Genomic DNA, 25528 nt, shown 5'->3' on the forward strand with positions numbered 1-25528 from the left:
CTTTAGTAAATGTTTCTTCAAAATTGTCATTTCTTAAAATGTACACCTGAATTACACCTTACTCCACTTTATATTTTATTATAAAATAAATATTGAGAACATAGGACATACCTGTGCATCAATGTACTTTAATTTTTTGCAGTTACTCAGGCTGTGCAAAGAGGTTAATCCACAGCGCTGAAGAGACAGAAACTGAAGATTTGTACACTCTGCCAGTGTGGAGAGACTACAACCTGGCAAATCTTGAAGTGTTACTGTTGTAACCTAGGGAATTCAAGAAAATTGGAACACATAACATTATCTAACTATAATGAATATAAACTATACTAGCCTTGCAAAATTGTTTTAAAAACTTCATCTAAAAAAAGTAATGCTATATATTGAAACCTACACTTATTAACAACTCAATTTCATTTAAGCTATCTGGCCATTTTGCCAATTTTGTTCCCCTCATAGAAAGACAAAATAATGCAGTCATTCATGACCAATTCAAGTTCAAAACTAATATGCATAGAAGCAATAATAATATTGTAATCATTTATTAGTTCACTCCCTGATTTTTCACCAAATTCGTTTTTCATGTCCCTTGGCATTATTTTCAGGATTGCACTATATAAATGTTTAAGATCTGTGTTTGACAGTATCTTAGGGATACCTGGATAGTACCAGAAGCCACAACGGGTCAGGGGATAGATTTTATATCCAACCTGCCATGCTTCAACTAGAATACCTTAGCTATCTTCCAAAAAAGAAGCAAGTTTAACTGAGAAGAGATATTATAGAACCTGTAATAAGTAGAAGCATGCAATAATAATTGAACCATGCAATAAAAACTACATTCTATTATGTCTTCTGTATTATAAAGGTATGAATCATTCCGTACTACTGAATAATGTAATATACCCAGCGCATATAGAATCTGCGGTATAAAAAATCATGAATAGCTCTTAACATACATTTACAACATTTCTTATTATTGAGATATTACTGTAGACTCAATGCTTCCTTTTTTCCTAAGGCACTTTTCTCTTTTTAAGTCTTTTCAACTAAAGAAAATTCAATATCAAATAATGTATTCAACTTTATGGTATGCATATTAAGGACTACACTTAGAGTTCTACAAGAATATGTCAGATAGAAATATTTTGAGATTACTGAAAAGCACTCCACTTATTAAACTCAAGAGCTCTCACCTAAGTAAAACTGGCACAGTAATAATGTAATAATATGTTGGTTCTTCACCACAATTGAGTCCGTGCACTAAAATAACTATATAAGCTAAATTGCTTTATAGTAAAAATACTTTCATACTGCCACATCACAAGTCCTAAGGCCAGGTTTCCCATGTACTGAATAACAATTCTAAAATGATTAGCTTTATAGTATATATCATACTAGTGTATATCTTATTTGAAAGAAATTTTTTTAATGTTTTATTGAAATTGAAAGCATTATTACTTCAAAAAATCTGGAAAAAGTATAAAATTCTTAAGTGCAGTAACTCCTCTTCATGGGAAATATTTCCTGTGCATTAAAGTTTTACATTTACATATTTATGTAAGTAAATGGGCAGACCATATGTTCATGGAGATAGAAGGGATTAGACTACTCCTTGCTTTAAGTAGCAAAAGCAATAACTGATTATTTTTAAAACTTTGGGTGAATAAAAGTTTCTAGTTTCATAATGATTTTAGGCATTTCTCAATTACTCATAATGTAAAACAACTTTTGAAACAAATTTCTTTTTTATAATTTTTCAGAAAGAAAAATATTAATCTACTTGTGTCAGGATAACTGCTGTGTAATGCCCACTTAATCTGTCCACAAAGAGATACTATAAATTCTGTAACTGGAAAACTGGCTCTATACTGAAAAACTGAACACACTATTTAGAACTGAGCACTTAAAAACTGAAAACCCTACAGCTGCAGCTTTATAGTAACAAATGCTGCTCTACCTTATAATTTATATTATCCTGCCTGATTTAATAATATGCTGCTTAAGTTCTAGTTATGATGTGGCAACCTCTCTAATTTAATTACAGTACAGGAGTGACAGCTGTTGCAGTATCCTTGTTGATGGTGTCTACTTGTGAATATGAGGTATTCCATGGTACTTCCTCCTCTCTTTTATTAAAGATTTAAAATTTTTCCTTATGATATAGCAAGTTATTCTCTACCGCACTTGTTTTTTCCAAACTTATGAGATCAAATAAACTTTTACATTCATCATTTTGATACATGCATGACAATAATTACATAAATAGAACTGCCTTATGCTCTAAAAACTAAGGTCAAAGAGAATTAGTACTCACAGGTGTTCATTACTGCATGGTCAGCCTGATAAAAGAGCAACTGGGGCATACTGGATGGTCGCTAAATTCTTCTTAAATAACTAAACGAATAAACTGTCCTAGCCCTATGGCAAAACTAAAATATTTATAGCATTCATAGTTTCGTTCCCTTACAAAGGATAATATAAAAATATTTGGAAGATTAATATTTTTGGTCTCTCATGACTTGAAAATGAACTACTCCATCTATAGAAAACCTATGACTCATTCATTATATTTTGATAAAAGATCACAAATCAGTTTTCCACTTAATCGTCTATATTTCCCCAAATCCTTGACAGTTTTGGTAAATAAAATGACCTAAAATAGCTACAGATTTTTTATAGAGTTCACTCTCAGTTACTCTTGAGTTCAACCGAAGCAGTGTCAGTCATCTATCTATGGTAGACTGTAATTACAAAAGTAATGAAAGCAATGACTGTTTTGCTTTATGTTCAGTGCCACAATCTCAAATCTATTCAACCTGGAGAAATAATATTGTTCAAAAACTCAGCGGCAAAGAGACTGAATCTGAAGTATGATTAGTGGCTTAAATGAATGAGAATATAACTTCAAGTAAATCATGTGCCATCACAACACCAGTTAATTACAATTTGCCTTGAATGAAGTGAGACATTCAGCCCCTAAAATGTTATCATCCATGCCATGTTATAAAGCCATAGCAAAAAATCCTTAAGCTAGTACCCTTTTTTTGTGGTTGCTATTTAAGGCAAGTTACCATTAGTAGCAAAATGCCCAAAATAAAAGAAAGATGAATTAGTTAAAGCATTCAACTAGCAAAAAGAAAACTATGTTAGTTGTCAATAATCACTTCTCTTCAGTCATATCCTTTTGGGATATTATTCCATATAGTAGATGATCCAGCATATTCAATGTTATAACGTATTTGATGAAAGAGGCTATTAAGCAGCCCTCAAAAATCCATTTGGCTTTCTCTTCAGATGTTTGAGATCCACATTTGACAATGACTATCATATATGTTAGGAGCATAAGACCAGATTCTTCACATACGGTATTTAAAAAGTCAACAATCCTATAAAGTAGGTATTGCTCTTCCCAGTTTATAGAAGACAAAACTGAGGCTCAGAAAGGGAAAGATCAAGCACCTTGCACAAGGTGACACAGCCAGCAAATGGCAGAAATAAAATTAGAATCCTGATCTTATTTGATACAGGGATTCTTAGTACTTTATTAAATTACATTCAAGTAATTTTTATATTAATTTCATTTTTAATCAATACAACCTAGCTAAATTGTGACGCTGATAATAATATGGAGATAAGATTGACATTCAGTTGGACTTCTTTTTCCATCCCTTTATCCATCCTCCCACTCATCCATCTCACAGTCAAGTAATGAAAACCACTATTTGTCTGGCAATAAATAAAGAAGTATGGACAAGAGGCAGACCTGAATCATGTCCTGAAGGCTCAAAGTGAGAGAGTAACATAAGCAAAATGAATTGACTACTGGGTGAAATTCCAGAAGAATAAATTTTTCTCTTCTAGAGGTTTACTCCAGAAGGACTTTACAAAGGTGGCAGATAATGACAAAGACGTGAAGCTAAGAGATTAGAAAATCAAAGTAAGGAAGTTACAAGATGGTTTTTATAACACTTCAGCACTTACATGGCACATGCACTTATATTTTCATGTTTATACTGTATATTTGATGCTTCAAAGAAAAATTAAATGTTTGAAATAGTTGTTTGAGTAGTAGTCAAAGGATTACAGGGTCCTTTTGCTTCTCAAATTAGTCCATGAGCCAGCACCAAGAGCATCACCAGGGGCACTGTAAAAATGCAGTACACTGCAGTTGATCACCAGACCTAAAGAATCAGAATCAATGTTTTAACAAATCCCCAGGTGATCTGTATACACATTACAGTTTACAAGGTCTTGCTCTAACAAGTATAAGAAAACGTTAATCCTCACTTTATGTAAACTGACAAGAGTTCCATAGAAGGAACAGGGTGGGCAGAAGAAGAAACACCAAGGAGAAAGAGGTTCATACGTCTTAACTTTCTCAGTGCTCCTCTCACTGGACAAAACAGAGAACCACAACGAAAGAGAAGAGCACTACTGGTTTCTTGAACTATTGAAACAAACACTGTAGGCAAGAAGCTGTCACTCATGCCTAGCCCAAATAGATATTCATGAAAAAAATTATTTTAAATAAAATAAAGTGTTAGTATCTAATGTAATCCATTCAGAAAGCCTGCAGCAACATCTTAGGTAAAGTAGGAAAAGAATGATTCCAGAGACAACATGGCTAAAGAAAAAAAATGTAGTAGAAGAGCTATTGAGAGATTTTATATGTAACTCTATAGGTCTGATAGATATGAAAAATACATTGCCTAGGAAAAAAAAATACACTTCAAAGTCGTTCTTGTTCTTTATACTGCTCTTTCACATCCCAGAGATCTCTTTAAATCCTACTATCTTGTTATTCTCTCACAGAATACCCTGAAATCTTATATAGCAAATATCAAAATCTGCAGTAATGTATTTATGTGTATTTATTTGTTTAATGCCTTTTTGTCTACCATAGTCAGATCCATAAGGGCAAAGACTGGGGTTTGTTTCTGTCCCTTTAATCTAACAATAAATATGGGTTGATCATATTAGACAGATGAATATTTGCTGAGTGAATGAATCAAATAATGCATATGTATTAATAAGAATGTTTCCTTTTCTAGGCATCTACCTATACCAAGAAACTAAATAAATTTTATAAATACATTTGAGTTTCAGGCCCCAGATAAACATATGTATTTTAATCTTAAATCCTTTCTAGAACTTCACTATTTGAAATATTCTTTCCTGTTTTTCTACACATTTTTTAGTTTGTCTTATTTTTGATTGAAACTCTGTTTCCATAAACATAGAAAATTAGTAGCATTTGGTGACAACGACTTTAAATTTCAGGCATAGATGTACCATGTTTAAATTTCAGGCATAGATGTACCATGTTTATATAGCAAGTGACTAAATAACTCTGTTTCTATATAGAAATTCTAGGGTCTTCCATTTTTGTAAGCCCTTCTTTCACAGCACTTGTGAAATCCACTTCAAGGAAATCCACTTCCTCCCAAAAGGAGCCACTAGGTGGTGTTGTGGCCCAGGACTAAAGCAGACTAACTCCTGAGTATCAAGCTAGGAGTTTCCTATTCTAATTCAGCTCTACATTCCCAGATACCTCCATTCTTGGAAGCCTAGTAATGGCTATAGGGACCTTGAACACAGGTTTCAAGACAAATCAAAGCTCTTCATAGTGCTTCACTGAAGGAGAAGATGACCTGAATACTTTTAATTGAGGAGATCTTTTAAGTGCAACCTCTCTCAAATAGGAGAAATATTTCATTAGCAACTTCACTGATTGAGAGACAAAAAAAAGCAGACTCCAAGAAACAGAGAACAAACTAGTGGTAACCAGTGGGGAGAGGGAAGGGGGGAGAAGCAATATAGGGGTAGGGGATTAAGAGGTACAAACTATTATGTATAAAGTAAGCTACAAGGATATGCTGTACAACACAGGGAATATAACCAATATTTTATAATAACTATAAATGGGGTATAACCTTTAAAAATTATGAATCACTATATTGTACACCTGTAAGCTATATATTGTACATCAACTATGCTTCAATTAAATAAATAAATAAAATACGCCTTCTATTAAGATTTTTAAAGTTACATTTTAGTGAACCAATCACAATTCAGTATGAAAAAAGTATTATAAAATACCTGCTGTAAAGTATTCCAAGGGCCACACTGAAGAATTTCTAGTGTACTCAAAGGGGGCATCACGTTGACTGGGCATTTTACAAGTCTCTTTCTCCTAACAATTTTCTTCTGTTGATTTTGCTTGAAAATTTCAAACCAGGGTTTAAATGATTTTATCCAAGCAAGCCTCTTTTCCTCAATAGAAAATGTAAGTGTTGGCTCTGGTACAGAGCAGGTCACTATATTTTCACATTCAGTTCTATTTTCATGACATTCTTCTGGAATTTCTTTAATCTGAGACTTCAGAGAGTTTACTTCTTTAAAAATCAAAGAGTTTTTTGCAGTATTGCCACCCAAGTCTTCACAAGGAGCATCTCTACCTAAAATATAATTTTGCTTGTTTATTTTGCCTTCTACATTTATCATAGCATCATTGGTGTTAAAAACCAAGTCACTATTCAGAGCACTGCCTTTTGGGTTCTCCTCAGTTTCTTTAGATTTTAAATCAATTTCTTTTTCTTGTAGTGTTATATTTTCCCCTATATCTGCAGGATTTTCTAATTTTAGTGGTAGTGGTTTTTGTTTTATTGAAATCACTGAAATTTTCTTCATATTATTGTCTTCATGTAATGTTCCATTTTGTTCTGATATCTCTTCTTTTTCTACTTGTTGTATCTTATTCTGTTGATTATCATCGATTATTTTCTGTGCTTCATTGTTTACCTCATTAATTTCTTGATTATGTCCTAATATTATTATTTGGGTTTCTTGTCTCATAATCTCATTTATGGAAGGTTTCATGACTTCTTTTTGTATTTGAGAGTTTAATTCTTGCAGCTGAAACTGTTCTTTCACATTTTCTTTTAGATCTAGGTTTTCCAATTGAGTTTTTTGGTCTATGTTTTCATAATTCCTTGCTTTTTTGACCGATTCTTCTGAACATTGTTTTGCTAGGTTTTCATTTTTTTCTTCCATTTTAAATACTGGCAAAATTGCTTGGCTTGATATAGATTCTTTTAATTGCACTTGTATTGATTCTTTCAATACAAGGTGTCTATCTACATTTTCTCTCTTATTCAATTCTTCAACTGGCAAAGGGGGAGCACCTTTCCACTTCTTTGACTTTTCATCCCCCAGTCTTCGGGCTACATCATCCTTATTCTTTGATCTATCTTCCACAGTTAAATATTTGGCATTATAATCTCCGTTTTTTAATGCTCTACTTATTATTAGCTGTTTTCTTGCAGCTTCTCTTAATCTCAATTTTTCCTTCTTTAGTTGTTGCTCTCTTTCTTGTCTCAGGATGTTCTTTTTTTCTTCATATTCTTTTTCTCTCCTTTTCCTTCCCTCTTGCTTCTGCTTTTTTATCTCTTCTTCTATTCTTTGTTCCTCCTCTAATCTTTTTCGTTTTTCTTCTTCCATTTGTCGTATTTTTGCTTCCTTTTCCTTCCACTCTTGAGCTTTCCTTTTCTTACTTTCTATTTGTTCCTTTATGATTGGGCCATATTTTTGGTAGGCCACAAATGCTTTATATTTAGCTTGAATTTTTACAGCTGCATTATGCTGCAGTTTTAACAAACGCATTTTTTCTTTTTCCTGTAGGTCTTTAAATTTTTTTCTTTCTTCTTCCATTTGTAAATGCAAGTTTCTAATAAACTCCTAAAATAAAGTAAGATAAATAGTAGTCAGCATAAATTAAATGTGAGATGTTACTAAAGTATCCAAAATATAGATTGAGAACAAATACTAAAACTGAAATCATAGTAAAGTCAATACAAAATTTACTTAGAGGAACTAATTTATTTTAAAGGGTATATTAATTTTTTAAATATTTAGGAGCTTCTATCAAGTTAGTAAGTTGATACTGTAATGTTATGGCTATACTAAGCCACCCAGACACAGATTGAGGAATTCCTTGAAGATAGAAAGCTTATGAAATTTGAATGATACAGAGAAAAAGAAAGAAAAGCCTCAAGCTAAAATCTGTGTAGGAGAAAAGGACTTCAGACTTTCCGAGATGGGAGTTCTGATAAAGGAACTAGCACAGGGACTGCAGAAGTGGGGAATTATTTTGTGACTTATAATACCAGGAAGGTGAGGTAGTACATACAAATAAGCCTAGTTACACGTCATAACCTTTCTCAACTATTAAGAAAGTTGATAAACACATTTTGCATTAAGTGAGATAATCTGGAGGTAGGTGAGAAAATATCATTGTCACTAATGTTCTAAAACAAAAGTAAACAGATCAACAAAATTTGGCAAATATTTCAGAAAAACTAACACAAAAGATGTGAGGCAATAAAAATGCTTCAATAAGAAGATGGAAGAACCAATTTCTAAGAAAAGAGCTATTTAAGTAAAAATTAAAATAAAGATATTTTTAAGAAAAAAATGTGTAAACAAGAATAACCTCATACAAAAATGAAATGCAAGTCCTCAAATAAAAATATATGACTCACTCAAATAAAAAAATCAATATAAAATTGCTGAACAGCTGATTGCCTAAACAAAAACTTCAAAATTAGGTGTCTCCCAAAACAACATATAAAACACAAAGCTATGAAATATATGTCAGAGATGTTCAGGTGTAAAGAGGATCAACACAGAGACCTCAACATATGACTAATAGGAGTTCCAAAATGAAGAACTGAGGAAAACCAAAGGAAAGAGAATCATAGAAAAATATGTTTTCTAAACCAAAAAAAACAAAAGGCTGTTAAGATACAGAGTTAACTTCACACACACACACACACACACACACACACACTGATACACTCATATACCAGATACTAGAAATATTTCAGAACACTCCATGAAGGCAAGGATTATTTTCTGTTTTATTCACCGCTGTATCTTTTTTTTTTTTTTTCACCGCTGTATCTTGAGTACTTACGGAAGTGCCTGGACACAGTAGAAAACCAGCAAATATGTGTGGATGAATGTAAAAAGTGAAAAATCCCAAAGCTTCAAAAGAATGTAATGAATGAGTATCAAATTTGCAATCATAGATGGCATGTGAAAAAATAAATAAATATGCAATGGAGTTATATCTTTAAATTGTTAAAACTAAATGGTAATAAACCTGCATTCTGTGTCCAAGAAAACTAATCATTCAGTTTTAAAAGCAAAATAAAAGCATTTTCAATTGTGCAAAGATTGAGAAAATTTGCTGTCCAAAAGTACATTTTTGACAAGTATTTAGCTATATACTGCAGGAAGGGAAAACTGAGTCCAGAAAGCAGAGGAAGACTGGATTCAAAGAACACTAATGATCAAAGAAACCCTTAACACTTAGCACTTAAATTTTTTATTCTGTCTTCTTCTTTCCATCATTTCACTTAAGGACTCAGCTGCCAGCTTACTGCTGCTCCTTTTTAGGTAATGTCTTTTTTTCTGGTTGCTTTTAAGATTTTTCCCTCTTGTCTTGAATTTCAATACTATTAAATCCTCAGGTGTGATTTTCTTTGTATTGATTCTACTTGGAGATCTTTAACCATCTTCAAATGTTCAGACTGATTTTTCTAAAACAATTTGAAACCATTTCAACTATTATCTCTTTACACATAGGTTCTGCCCCATTCTCTACACTCCTTCCAAGATTACTATTATACACATTTTTTATATTTTCATTATGTATCACATAGTTCTTGTATACTTTTCTGCTTTTCCCATTATTTTTTGCCCTCTCTGTGCTTAAATTTGGGTATTTTCTATTGACTTCCCTTCAGCTTCATTAATGTTCTCACCTGCTGTGTCAAACCTACTGTCAAACTTATCCACTGAAATTTTATTTTTATACACTGAACTATTCAACTCTAGAATATATACTTGGTATTTCATTAAAGATTCTAATTTTCTTTTCATATCACCTGTTTAATTATTTTGCTACTGCATGATAGTTATAGGGTTTTTTTTTAACATCTTTATTGGAGTATAATTGCTTAACAATGGTGTGTTAGTTCCTACTTTATAACAAAGTGAATCAATTATACATATATCCCCATATCTCTTCTCTCTTGCATCTCCCTCTCTCCCACCCTCCCTATCCCACCCCCTAGGTGGTCACAAAGCACCAAGCTGATCTCCCTGTGCTATGTGGCTGCTTCCCACTAGCTATCAGTTTTACATTTGGTAGTGTATACATATATATATGTCCATGTCACTCTCTCGCTTACCCTTCCCCCTCCCCATGTCCTCAAGCCCATTCTCTAGTAGGTCTGCATCTTTATTCCCATCTTGCCCCTAGGTTCTTCATGACCATTTTTTTTTTTTTTTAGATTCCATATATACGTGTTAGCATACGGTATTTGTTTTTCTCTTTCTGATTTACTTCACTCTGTGACAGACTCTAGGTCCATCCGCCTCACTACAAATAACTCAATTTTGTTTCTTTTTATGGCTGAGTAATATTCCATTGTATATATGTGCCACATCTTCTCTATCCATTCATCTGTTGATGGACATTTAGGTTGCTTCCATGTCCTGGCTATTGTAAATAGAGCTGCAGTGAACATTGTGGTACATGACTATTTTTGAATTATGGTTTTCTCAGAGTATATGCTCAGTAGTGGGATTGCTGGGTCATATGGTAGTTCCATTTTCAGTTTTTTAAGGAACCTCCATACTGTTCTCCATAGTGGCTGTATCAATTTACATGCCCACCAACAGGGCAAGAGGTATTTTAATGGCTCTCCTAACTCCAACATTTGTATTACCTGAAAGTGAGCCACTACTGTCTTTTTTTTTCTTATCATTCATAATGAACCATGTGTCTTCACATGTCTAACCAACTTTTTTTTTTTTTTTTTTTTTGCGGTACGCAGGCCTCTCACTGTTGTGGCCTCTCCTGTTGCGGAGCACAGGCTCTGGATGCGCAGGCTCAGTGGCCACGGCTCACGGGCCCAGCCGCTCCGTGGCATGTGGGATCTTCCTGGACTGTGGCACGAACCTGGGTCCCCTGCATCGGCAGGCAGACTCTCAACCATTGCGCCACCAGGGAAGCCCTAACCAACTTTTTTTAATTTAGAGATGGCCAGTATAAACATACTTTTTCAGGAATGTGTTTGTATAAATTTTAAAAAGACTTGGAAAAAATACAATGATAGTTAATATTTTTAGCTACATTACAGGATTATGGGAAATTTTATCTACTTTTTACTTGTAATTATTTAAAATAATTTTATATAAAAACTGTGGAGTAAATTAAAGTTAAAACAATAAACATGTCATCAGGATCATCTTAAATTTAAAGGGGTTATTTAACACATTCAATTAGTTGTGTTAAAGAAATGCAGTAACCTTTTATAACAATCCTCAATCATAATGAAGTATTCGTAATAGTATGTTTTCTCAAAACTTAAAAGAAATTTTACAATTACAAGAGTATATAGACATGTTCACTCATTGAACCAGTTTATTTTCCTTTTCAAGACATTCTATTTCAAGGAGAGCTTCTATAACTAAGGTATTTTTAAAACTTTAGTAAATTAAATCCTATACCAACTAGGCAATATTATTTTAAAATTACTATCATAAATAACTAGGCAATATTATTTTAAAATACTATCCAAGCATAGTAATTTACTTCAAATGGAGAATGATTACTGTGCTGCTTAAAAACAACAAACACATACCTCATGCTGTTTAAATTTCTCCTTCCATATTTTCTCCTCTTTATGAAGTTCATCATTCATCTTGTCCTGTTCTTGCTGAGCATATGATAATATTGAAATATTATATTCAACTATCAAACAATATTATGTTTATTATGTATGATTCTTACGACATATATTTGTAAACAATGGTTAAAGATAACAACTCACCCAATGGTCCTCAGTTATTAGTACTGGGATAACAACTTTAATCCCAACCTGAAATATAATAAAATGATACCTAGGGTTCCCATTAGCATATAAAGATATTTACAATCTGGGTAAGTCATTTTATTTATTTGAGTTTATTTATATGTTTATTCATATAATAAAATGCATTGGCTAGAAATACTCCTGGACAATGCAAAAATTACAGATAATAATGTGTGTTAAGATGGGTTTTGCATTACAATTTTTTTCTCTCCACACCATTTCATTTAATTCACAAAATAAATCAGTTCAGAGGGTAATTGTTTTCTTTCATTAACTCTTTATTAGCATCTATTTTGTAAAGGCTCTGCAGAATAAAAAAAAAAATCAGTAAAATATAATCCCCTCCCTCAAAAACTTTACCTTTAATAATATGGGAATGCAATCATACATTCACACGTTGCCCCAAATTTAGCAAAATAAGTTTATCACAAAATAAGAACTATAAGGATTATGGTAGGAATAGGTGCTATAATTAGAAGATCATGAAAGGTTTCATACAGAAGATTGTTTTTGAAATTATTAGGCTTTTAAGAGATTAAATAAACATTTTAGGCATTTATTAAATGTTTTTGAGCTAGGAAAATGATTACAGCTCTGTTTTAGAAAAATTATAAGGTTACATTTGACAGAATTAGAGAAAGTAAGTCAAGGAGAGACACTAGGAGATCAGTGAGGTAGGTATTAGAGAAGTCCATGTGAGAACCAATGAGGGCCTTCTGCAGATAGGGTGGGAGGAGTCAGAAGAGACACAAACACGATATAAATATGAAATGGTCATAAACTGCCAACTGACTGGATAAAAGGAAGTGAGAAAAGTTCTTTGGACATTATCTTATAGGAATTGTGGGAACTTTTGATGGCATTTAAGCAGGGAAATAACTTTTTTTAGAAAATAATTATCCTACCAACTGCACTATGGTGCATGAGTTTACAGAATACAAGACCAAAAGTAGGAAGATCAATTAGAGAGTATAGTAAATATTCCAAGCTAGACATTAGGACATCCTGAACTATGGGGTAGCAGTAGACATATGGATGAGACAGTGAATAATATAACTATTAGAAGGAAGAGGATAGTAAAAAGAGAGAGAAGAGTTAAAAATGGTCCATATCTTTCTAGCTTCGACTATGATGATAGTGTAACTCATCAAAATAATGAACACCAGAGGAGGAGCACAATTCAGAAAGAAAGACAGTGCATTCAACTTTAGATACATTAAGTTCTGAGTGTAGGAGAGTTATGTAGTTCGACTTTTTTTGTTATAACTATAGATTTGGTTCTGAACAGCCATAACTGTGTTTGAGATTATCAAGAGAGAAAACACATGGAGTAAGAAAAGAAAGAACAAAGGATGGAATCCTTGGTAGGACCACATTCAAGGAGAAAGAGAAAAAGAAGCCTAAAATAGATATCAAGGAAGAACGGCCAAACATGTAAGAAGACAGTCAAGGCAGTATGGTCCCACAGAAGTCAAGAGAAAAAGAAATGGTCAGCAATCAAATTTTTATTGGCATGAAATGCTAAAGAGGCAAAAATAAATACTGAAATAGAACCTGTGAGTATGGTTCTAGAAGCCATTGGTTATTTTTGTCCAAGCCAATTTAGAAAACATCGATTATTTTTGTCAAAAGCAGTTTCATTCACTGGGGCGGTGGTGGAAGATCCCTAGCAGATTTAGGATTGAATGAGAGATGAGGAAATGGATTGAGCACAAATAACTACTCCTTAAGAAGCCTGCCTATGATAAGTAGACCTAAGGAGCAGCTGACATGAGACATATAAAGGAAAATGATCTCATGATTTTTCTTTTGTTTTGTTTCTAGGACAGGAGAAAATTGAACATGCCTATAAGCAATAAGAAAGGAGGAAGCTGTAGGGGTGTTTCAACATAAAGGAAAACTGGGGTAAACTGGAAAATGATAGAATATAGAGCAAAGGAGGAAAAGCTAGCCTTTGGTAGAAGAAACCTCTCTTACTGAGATAAGAGCAAAGGCAAAAAGGCGACCACAGAGATTGATGCTAACTAGATGCAGGATGAGAAAGACAAAGAAGTTTGTAATCGATGCAAAAATGTTATGTGATAATTTGTTAATAACGAGGAGGGAGGAGTTGGGTAGAACTCTTAAGGAAAGAGATTTACGATAGCTGTTTTGGAAAATGGAAGAGGAAGCTAACAAAGGACACAGAATAGAATTACTAAATAAGTAAATTATTTAGGATCCATCATTATAAAATTACGGAATGGTCTCACTGGAAAACTTTTAAGCCCCAAGGTAAAACAAAGCACACATTTAGAAACCCATTAAACCTACTAATGTCATATATATTTTTTAAATCATAATTTTATGATAAAGCACAAATTACTTTCAAAAAACAAGTTACAATTCTTCAAGGGTAGGGCCCTGGTGTTAAATCTCTTTTGTATCATGTAAGCACATAGCTGAAAGCTTTGCCCTTAAAGTAGTCAGTAAATTTTTGTTACAAAACAAATAAAAATGGCAACTTATCTGAACAGAATTTTAAAATCAGATGTTTTTTAGAAAATATTTGAAAATATCACTAACAACCAATAGCAATAATACGTTTTACCACAAGCCAGCAAACACTTCTCTAAGAATCTACATTATATTCACTCCTACTCTGGAACGAAAAAAAAAAAAAAAGCTTCTGACTTTTGGAAATGACTAATCTGGTCTGTGGAAAGGAAAATATAACTAAAAGAAAGCTAAACATTCATCGCTTACTATTAGAAAAAGCCATGGCCAAGCTGGTTTGACAATATTATCACTTTTTAATTTATTTATTTTCTATATAATCAGGAAATGCAGTGTACTCAACATTGGAGGCTTGAATACCCTGAAATGTCTATGTGACTACATGCTAAGGTTCTCTATATGGAACACTCAAACTAGTAAGTCGTGAGTAATACATAAGGCAACTTTAGTAATGTAAAACAAGAGATGTAAGTCCTGTCTGTTATCCATACATTCTAAACGGGCTAATGGCCCACAAGTAGGTCCTAGAAATCCACCAGTTTCTCAATATGCCACTACCATGACCTGAGGATAAGGACCACCTGAGGTGCAGCTGGGAGGAAACAGAAATGAAAAAAACACAAAATTCCTTCACACCAAAAAATTTCTATTCCCAGGAATTAGCTCATTTATGGGAATGCGGCACATACCATCACCTACATGGCTAAACCACTTCAACCAAATATGTTTTACAAAATTGCTAGATAGCAGACCACATAGCAAGGACATTACATGATTGAGAAAATTCTATTGCCTTTTTCTGATTAGAAGGGTGTAAAAAAGTAACAACTTATGTAGTAAATGTCAGCTTTTTTAGGACAATCTTTGAAACTATGAAGTTTCAAAGCAGTACCTGAAATTCTAATGAATTTCATGAAAACTAGGCAAGGAGTCCATATTAATACTGTTAATCCACAGTCAACTGCTTTGATTACTAGCACTAATTAAAACCCATAGAATGGAGCTCAATTCGCACCATAAACCAAAACATCAATACTGTTCAGAAGTAGATACTGATTTTTTAAAATATATGAAAGACAAAAATTAAAATTAAAAAACCTTACCTTCTGAATATTCTCCAATTTCTTCTTTTCAACTTCAAACTGTTTCATCCAGTAAAGTCTTTTTTCTTCTTCTTCTTGAAACTGCTTTTCTTCTCTATCCCTCTGAGCTTTGAGAGTTTGCTTCTGTTGGTCTTCTAGTTCCTTCTGTTTGTCTTGCCAAGCCTCAAAGGACTGCCTACATCTTTCTTCCACTTCACAGTATCCGAAATTTATATCAGCATCATCTGTATTCATGAGGAGAAAAAATTTTAAATCAAAACAGTCAAATCTGATCCAGTGCAAAGTTTAAAAGTAATTTCAAAATAAAGAAATAATGTCAGTATATTACCAAAGTAAAAGTATGCAAAATACATGTAAATTCCATTGCATCAATAAAGAAGTCACATAACTTGCCTTAAAGTATTCCATAAGACTTCTATAAAAACATAATGTGTGTGTGTGTGTGTGTGTGTGTGTGTGTGCATGTGTGTAGTTAAGGGATACATAAGGAACACAGTTAAGAGACACTTAAAAAATTCAGGTCTGTGTATATCTATTGCAGTCAGCTATATATGTGGAAAATTTTTAACTCTACTTACATGAAGTTAAATTAGGAGTCATAAAAAAAACTATGAGAACATGTAATTAAATAAGCATAGCAAGTACACAATATTTTTCAAATATTGTGACTATATTCTTCTAAATGTCAAAAGAAAACTGTCTACTTTTTTTCAGATAATTAAGGTCAATCACATACAAATTATCATAAATATCACCAAGCAATTTAGTCCACCTGGCAAAACATGTTCATCCACAGGCAAATCACAAGGATCAGGCTCTGGAACAGAATCAGGACTGCCACAATGAGTTTTACTTCTCAGAAATTCTTCTTTTTCTATTTCAGATAACATCTAAGAGGTTAAAAAAGTACCAGTGATTAAAGAAAAACAAAATAGAGAGTAAAGCTATTATTTTAATAATGCATTAAGTATTTACATACACATATATAGAACTTTATTTACTTCAAATTACTCTCAAATACAATTCTATATAGCATATTGATAATTATTCTCTTTATGGTGAAGAAAAATGTTTTTTCCATGCAAGCGTACTCTGTTTTACCCTCCTAATGTTTTTCAGAATTCTAATTACTTTCTAATATTTACTCACAATATTCAATTAAACTGCTTAATAATCATGTCAAAGTGTTTCTACTAATGTGTTTTCCTCCTAATACCTTTCTATATTTCTTATCTGCAGCAATAGCTCACATATACAAATTGCTAATATATTCAGTATGTTTTAAAAACAGAACTATTCTCTAATTTGCCCTGACTTACACACAAGTTATAATTTTGATTAATACTTTTCCATAATTATACTTCTATGTATTCTAGCTTGAAAGGTACAGGATATCTATTCCACTGAAGTAGCAATATGATAATTCAAAATTAATATATTTCAGGTTTGAGGGTTACCAAAAAAGAGAGTAAGAAACATACATACGAGTAATTTTCACATTATGCTAAATACACAGAGAGCAAGAATAGAGTAAGGTAAAATTACAGTTGGGTAAAATGAGAAGTAAAAATGATTTCAAGATGCTGAACCTGTGGAAGAGGTTTTCTCTTAAATACATTTCCGGGAGTTTCACCCAAAAATGCTAGGCTCTCCTTTACTCTTACTTTTTTACGGATGTTTCTGTTTTACCATTTTTTTAAAAAAAAAAACTAACATAAGATATTCTACGTTTAAAGTTTCCACAGGGTACTTAAAGTCTCCACTGGATCATAGTACATTCCTAAGCAAAGTAATAATATTAGAGTATATTTCATTGTTTTCCTTGGAGTTTTTAGGGAAAAAATACTATTCAATATAGTTCTGCTCTCCTATCTACATTAAATTCCCAAGTATTGATGGTTCAAATCACTATTTCTAATATTTTTAAAGATTGAAATTTGTATTGTTTTATATTATATGCCAGAGGAGGAAACAAATCCAAAAATTATTAGCTTAAAATAATTAAATTTTTAAGCCAGTGAACTTTAAATGCTACGTGAGAGGTAAAGGTAAATTTCTAACTGTAATATTGAGTACTTTCAGTCAAACAACATATACCTTCATTAATTGTTCTGGATTTTCTTTACATTCAGTTCGTAATTCTATCCTTAAATGCATATGATTATTAGAAACTGCTCCATAATCATAGCCTATAAAGAGAAAGAAATATTATAACTTTAAATATTAGAGCAGGACACAACATGTTAAAATCCCAAACTATTTCATCATCCTTTAATCTCAAATTCTACCACAGCATATTCTTGATCAGTAACTCAAAACAATAGGAAATACTGAAGAACAAAGAAATAGGAAATCTGTAATCTTTATTCAAAAATAAAAATAACAGATTTTTAGATCTCTTTATCACCTTTCATATTCTAGACTGAAGTTCATTTTCCATGTACACAGAATAATGCTGTGTTTAATATCACAATGACACCTTGATTAGAAACCAACAAAAGTTCAATTCTACCTGCCACAAACTAGCAGTATAATCTTTTAGCACAAGATACTGAAAATGCTTTAATAAAAGTCTTAATTTAAAAGATTACAATTATTAACGTGTGAATGAAGTAAACTTTCATTACCAATTTTTTGAGTTTTTGTTGAATTTTATTGTGTTTTTATCATCTGTGCAGATGTAGTTATGTTTCTTTTCCTTATTCAATTAACATGTTTTATCATGGTAATGTTCCCTAGTAGTAAACTATTTTTTACAGATGACCATTCTGCTAATTGACTATTCACACCTATTTTGTCTATTATTATAGATTTTCTTTTTCAACACCAATTCACAACCTCTCTGGCATGTTTTCTTATGTGAGAGCTGAAAAGTAAAAATAACATTCTCCAGATGCCTTTGAAGCTAGGTTTCTGAGGGTGATTTAGGTTCTGCCAATTGATACATTTGTGTAAGTCTTTCTTTTCTTTTTTTAAAATTTATTTATTTATTTATTTTTGGCTGCATTGGGTCTTCGTTGCTGCGCACAGGCTTTCTCTAGTTGCGGCGAGCGGGGGCTACTCTTCATTGCGGTGCACAGGCTTCTCACTGCAGTGGCTTCTCTTGCTGCGGAGCACGGGCTCTAGGCACGCAGGCTTCGGTAGTTGTGGCTCGCAGGCTCAGTAGTTGTGGCTCACGGGCTCAGTAGTTGTGGCACATGAGCTCAGTAGTTGTGGCTTGTGGGCTCTAGAGTGCAGGCTCAGTAGTTGTGGCACACAGGCTTAGTTGCTCCATGGCATGTGGGATCTTCCCGGACCAGGGCTCGAACCCATGTCCCCTGCATTGGCAGGCAGATTCTTAACCACTGCGCCACCAGGGAAGCCCAGTCTTTATTTTCATAAAAATATTATGTGTGAAGAAAGGCAGAGAGAGAGATTTTCATTTTTCTGGCTCAGACTATGACAGGGGGTGCTTTGGGTTGGAGATAGCAGGGTATAGTAGAGGATTAATGTCTCTGAATTTCTTTATTATATCAGCAGCTCCTGCTGCAGCCCAGTTCTACAATGTACTTGCATGTATATTTTCAACACTTTGGATGTTCAGCTTAGAATCTGTTTCTTCAGTTCTATTAACAATTCTGTTACTTATTGTAATAGCTAGTCTCCAAAGATGTCACTCCCACACTTCCTGGTATGATACCCTGTGTAGCCCCCTCCCGCACAGAATCTGTGCTGACCCTATGTAACCACCAGGATGTAGTAGAAGTGATGTTGCCTGACTTCTGAGAATAAGTCATATGAATCTTTACAGGGTTCCATCTTAGTCTCTTGATATTTTGTTCACAGGATGCTGTTTCTCAGAATCCAGGTGCCATGCAAGCCATAGGGAGAGACCACATAGGTGCCTCCAGCTGACAGCTCCAACTGAACTCCCAGCCAACAATTAACATCACTGCCAGTCATTTCAGTGAGCCATCTTAGAATTCCAATCCAGTAAAGACTTCAGATGACTGTGGCCCTAATCAACATCTGACCGTAAATGCATAAGAAATGCAAGCAAGAACTGATTAGCTAAAGCCCAGTCAACCCACAGAACTATATAAAAGATAACAGCATACTGTTATTTTAAGCCACTAAGTTTGTTTTACACAAATACTCCCCAAAACCTTACTGCTTAAAGTAGCTAAAACAGCTTTTGTCTACAAATGAGAGCCCTAATCAGTACATCCATATTCATAAATAAAATTAGCCTCAGTTTCTCTTATGTATGTGTATGTGAAGCTTGCACAGTTTTGTATTTAACATGTGCAGTTTGGGGCTTCCCTGATGGTGCAGTGGTTGAGAGTCTGCCTGCTGATTCAGGGGAAACGGGTTCGTGCCCCGGACCGGGAAGATCCCACATGCCACGGAGTGGCTAGGCCCTTGAGCCATCGCCGCTAAGCCTGCGCGTCCGGAGCCTGTGCTCCACAACGGGAGAGGCCACAACAGTGAGGGGCCCGCGTACCGCAAAAAAAAAAATAAAAATAAAATGTGCAGTTTTTTTACAAATGAAATATTATATAATATGCAGATTTTTTTGCTCCTTGATGGACTGGAATAATTCAATTGCAAAATTATCCCTAGTTCCTAACGACACTTGAGAAGAAATCTCTTTCCACCTTCAGCCAAACTATTGATTTAATCATGTCTTCTCCTTTATCAAGCAATTTTGATAATTTGAATTTTCTTAGAAAATTATTCTATTCATTGAGACTATCAAACTTATTTGATTACAGCTATATACATGGGATCTTATAATTTTCTAAACCACTGTTATAACTGTAGTTATATAATCTTTCATGTAACTAATTTTTTATAATTATATTTCCCTTGCTTTTTTTCATAATTAGGCTCTATACTTGCCAATATATTTAAAATACATTTTCATTGTATAAACCTTAGTAAATATAAATAGGAAAACCATTAAAATCCCCCATAACTCGACTGTAGATAAGCACTGCTAAAACCTGAAGGGTCTACATAAGTCTTTATATATCCTTTCACACAGGTACTCAGAACAAAAACCTTGGAGCCAAATTTCCTCTCTTCCTTTCATACAAATCAATCAATAAATACTTCTGTTTCTTTCTACCTTAAGAATACTTTCTAGAATGTGACTGTTTTTCATCATTTCTACTCAAATCACTCTCATCTCTAACCACACTACTGTGACAGTCTTGTAGTGGACACTTGCTACCTCAAGCCATCTTCTCTGCAGAGTCTCCAGAATGATTGTCTCAAAATATGTCAGATTCTGTCACTCCTTACTCAAAAACCTTCATATACTCAGAACAGAATCCAAAGTCCACATCTTGGATTGATAAGAGCCCTGTATGATCTGACCCCTTATTTTCTTGGATATAACCACAAAGGCTTACTATTCTTTGAACATATTACGCCCACTCAGTGTGCCTTGGCCTTTACGATTCCCTCTTTCTGGAACACCAGCCCTCTAGACATCCACGTGACTCACTTCTCCTTCATTGAGATATCCCATGTGGCTTACTGTCTCATTTCAGTCACTACTTAAATATCACCTCCTCAGAGAGGCCTTCCTTGACCTACCCTATCTAAAATAGCAATCTTCAATCTCTATCCCCTTCTCTTTTTCTTTCTTTTTTTTTTTGGTTGCACTGGGTCTTAGTTGCGGCAGGCGGGCTCCTTAGTTGTGGCATGTGAACTCTTAGTTATGGCATGCATGTGGGATCTAGTTCCCTGACAAGTGATCAAACCCAGGCCCCCTGCATTGGGAGCGCAGAGTCTTAACCACTGTGCCAGCAGTGAAGTCCCTCTCCCCTTATCTTAAAATCCTTCCTTCATGGAAGTTACCATTATTGAAATATTACATATGTATTTATTTGTTTATTGTCTGTCTCCCCACACCAGAACATTAGAATAAGAGAGGACCTCTGCCTATTTTGTTCCCTGCTGCATTCTCAGTGGCTAGAACATATCCTTTCACAAAGTAATATTTTTCGTACAAATATCTATGAATATCCACATTATAGTTTATACTAATATTTTTATAAATGACATCAAATTTCATAATAATTTTAATAGTATATCATGAAACTCTTTATGTTATTAAATATTGTCTAAGCCGTATTTTTTTAATGAGTGTATTGTTAGACACACCAATGTCCTGTTGAACATTTAGGTTGTTACCATTTTTCATTATAAACTAAGCCAGGATTAATTCTAGTTAAATCTTTGTTCATTCTATTATTCTTAGAATAAATTTGCAAGAAGTAAATTTGCTCAGTTGAAGCAAATAAAGATTGTGAGGCTTTGATATAAATTATATTTTTCTCCAAAAATATGTATGAACTGATACTTCTAAAATAGTCCCACAATTAGTTTTCTTTTCTTTAACATAAAGTAATAGAATGCCTGGTTTTAATTAGAACTGGTAAAACAAATTGTTAGTGGCTAGTACTTACTGGAGACGTAAGGAAGGTAGTAAGTAAAACAAATGAATGAACTAAATTGAACAGACCAATATACTACGGATATTTTATTAGAGATAAATGCACATACCTGTATATGACAAGAGACAAGAACTTCAAGCAGTTTAATTTTCTAAATTATAAATTATTCATTATTCATACTTACAGAAAACTTATCTGCCAAGCAGATGAAAACCGTACTTACTTAAAACATCAGTATCTTCCACGTCCTGAAGAATGAGCTCTTCAACGGTTTTACTTTTATTCTTTATGACGTTAATACAGTGAAGAACTGAGTCAGGTAATTCATCTAAATCCTAAAAATGTAAATAATAAGAGAAACTGTAAAATTCTTTACTAAAACTATGTATCAAAATCTGTTTTGATATGCCAAAAATTTGAGTAAAATGTGTAAATGAGGTAAAAGGGCTCCGTATAAAGAGCATAATCCAAACAAATATATTTGGTTAAAATTTGCTTTTAATTTTCAGGTGGTTATAAATTGCATCCATGATTCTGTTGGATCTCATATTCAAATGAATAATTTCAGAACTTTTGTCACAGTTAAATTAGCTGTGAATAAAAAGATACAATAATATAAAAATATTATTTTCTCCAAAAGTATTATGTAGGTTATTGCAATCCTAATTAAAAATCAAATTGTAATTATTTTTTGAAACTTGACAAATGAGTTTTTTGAAAAAAGCTTAGTTGAAAAGATTTTGAAATAGCAGAACTACTAAAGGAATTTGACCCATTTTATATTTAAAAATATAAAACCACTATAGGGTAAAAATTAACGCAATAATGGAAAAGAATAAATAGCCTTGGACAGATCATATGTATAACAACTAAATATATACAACAGATATGACAAATCAATTGAGAAGAGGTGGATTATTCCATAAGTGACCCTGGGAATATCTGTTAAATATATGCAGGAAAATTTTAACTAGATCTACTTTTTATAACATAGCTGAAAATAAGTTTCCACTGGATTAAGGATTTTTATATAAAAGAATGAATCCATGAATAACTTTTCTAGGCATATAAACATTGGAGAAAATACACAAATGAAAAGAAAATAAACGTTTGGTTTCCAAAAAAGTAACTATTCTTTGGTCTAAAGATTTCACATACATTTTGCTTATTATGCATATCTAATCACATTAGAATGCTCATGATTAAGTAAAAAAAGCAGGATACAAACATACACATGTGTGCAGATACATGTATATATACATACACATAATTATACATATAGTACAATCCCAATTTTGTGAAAAATGCACACATATGAAATTATAGGTAATTTCTACCTTCAATATACCATTTATATCTAAATATCTACTAATATATATTGCTTAAAGGTGACCCTAAGGAAAAAATGAGATAAATATACAAAACACACGGAGAAAAGTAATATTTCTCCTAAAAGGCTTATCCAGTTAAAAGGCTCAAAAATACAACACAACACTTACTATATCACTACTATCACTCTGGGTTTCTGATTTTGAATCACTATCAAAATCATCTTTTTCCAAGGAAGAAATGCTGATTTTATCCAATTCAGCTTCTATTTCTTCTTTGAGCTTTATATCATCATCATCGTTGTCTTCCATCATCCTTCATAATAAAACACAAAACCATTTAAAGAAAATTGAAGAGGCTAAATGCTGGTAAAAACTATAGGTTCTTTAATGTGCCCTACCAATCCAACATGCTCTAGGTAAAAATTTAGTTTAACATAGCTTTAGTTTAACAAACTTTTCTCACAACTTATCATGGCTGTACTATATATTGAAGAAAATGTTTTCTCCCTATATTCATTCATTATTTCTTTAATGTTTTGACTACAAAATGATCAACTCTAATAGTACTATTAAATTCTCTAAAGGAAAAGTTACATGGAATGAACTGGCTTACCTTTCTGAACCAAGAAACTTCACACTAAAATTCATTTTCATGGTAATAATTAATGGCAAAATACCTCTGAACAGCTTGAGTATTCAGAGATTAAAATACTTATAAGAGAACAACCTATGTCTATATATGGGGAAACATGTGGTTAGTTTCTACTCATTAAATCAGAGTTGTTAATTCCACCAGATAGCCACATGTTTTAACCAACAATAACATGTTGCAATAATGGCTAATACATGGCTTATAAGTTCAATATTTATTTCATTTAAATCTCTAATGCTTGTATATGGATATGGGTCAAGCAGTACATTGTAGTAGGTCTTCACATCATCATCGTTAACTACCATCATTAGCTTCCATGTATTAAGTACCTGTGACAAACCAGGCACTAGAAGACACTTGAGTGATTGATAACTTAATGGGTTAAAGGTCATTATAGTCATTGTATAGGTGAGAAAATCAAGGTTGGAAGAGGTTACTTAACTGCCATAGTATGATGCTAGTAAGTAATGGAAGCAGGATCCTAATTCAGAGATCCTGAATCCAAAGCCAGTGCTTTTCCCACTGTCAAATGGTATCCAAACTCAGTCAAGCTCATTATCTGTCCAGCAATCCCTTGAACAACTTCTAGTCCAATAGTCTTCAAACTGCAGATGGTGACCCATTGGTGGATCAATAAATTAATTTAGTAGCTCTTGATCATCTAGTTTAAATGATAGGATAGAATAGGAAAAGTTAGGATAGGTCAAAAAAGAAACTGTAAGTGCACTACATATACTACAGGTAAAAGTTGTTTAAAAAAACTTGTTTCAATTATAAGTACATGTATATGTATGCATGTGTCCATGATCTGCAATGAAAATTTTTGTTTGTTTATTTTACTGTGGGTCTTGGTATAAAAAAAAAGGTTGAAAAATATTGTACTAGTCAGCTTTTATTTTATTTTCCAGACTATTCCAAACTTTCATTCTTTCCTCCAGTCCCTGGCCTTTCCACTGCTGTCTTCTTCCCGGCCCTTCCTTCCTTTTTTTCTTTCCTTCCTTCCTCCTTCCTTCCCTCCTCCATGCTCTCTGTTCTTCCATCCCTCCTTCCACTCCCTTCCTCTTTATTTTCCATCTTTTACTCATTCATCTCAAAATCAACTTTTTGGGAGGCTACAAGATGCATCCACAACAGTGCTAGGTGCTACAGATACACTGATTAAATAAGTAACCTGTTCTCATAGAGTTTATAGTTTAGTTAGCAGAGAAAATGAAACATCCTCATTTTCCTATTTCTTTTCCTGAAGTCTCTTCTTACTCTAATCTTATTAGGAGAGGAGACCCTCTTCCTAATAAAGTGTAATCCTGTACTTATGCTCTGAATCTGACAACTTCTTACCTACTGAACTGTCTGCTCCATCCACTATTCCTTCTGTTTACTACTTTGCCATACATTTGTATTCCACTGCCACTACCTCCATAAACAAAATCAGTTCATTCCTATCAAAAAAAAAAAAAAACCCACACAATACCTGTGCCTGTCCTTCCTCTAGCTATAGATATCACGTATCTTTCTTTCACACGTAAATGATTTAACTCGACTGATCTCCATGTAT

General features: G+C 33.2%; 1 protein-coding gene across 1 annotated transcript in view; it reads right to left on the minus strand.

Moving 5' to 3' along the window:
• LRRIQ1 (leucine rich repeats and IQ motif containing 1) overlaps positions 1–23633 on the minus strand; it is a 180574-nt gene extending 156941 nt beyond the window's left edge. The window contains exons 1-8 of the mRNA XM_060165462.1: positions 23490–23633; positions 22214–22325; positions 17642–17733; positions 16317–16434; positions 15545–15768; positions 11715–11789; positions 6100–7737; positions 112–264 (exon numbers count right to left, since the gene is read on the minus strand). Of these exons, the coding sequence (XP_060021445.1) occupies positions 112–264; positions 6100–7737; positions 11715–11789; positions 15545–15768; positions 16317–16434; positions 17642–17733; positions 22214–22325; positions 23490–23633 (2556 nt within the window). The remainder of the gene's footprint in view (positions 1–111; positions 265–6099; positions 7738–11714; positions 11790–15544; positions 15769–16316; positions 16435–17641; positions 17734–22213; positions 22326–23489) is intronic.
• Positions 23634–25528: the final 1895 nt, after the last annotated feature.

Source organism: Lagenorhynchus albirostris, chromosome 11 (genome assembly GCF_949774975.1).
Source record: "Lagenorhynchus albirostris chromosome 11, mLagAlb1.1, whole genome shotgun sequence".
NCBI lineage: Eukaryota > Metazoa > Chordata > Mammalia > Artiodactyla > Delphinidae > Lagenorhynchus > Lagenorhynchus albirostris.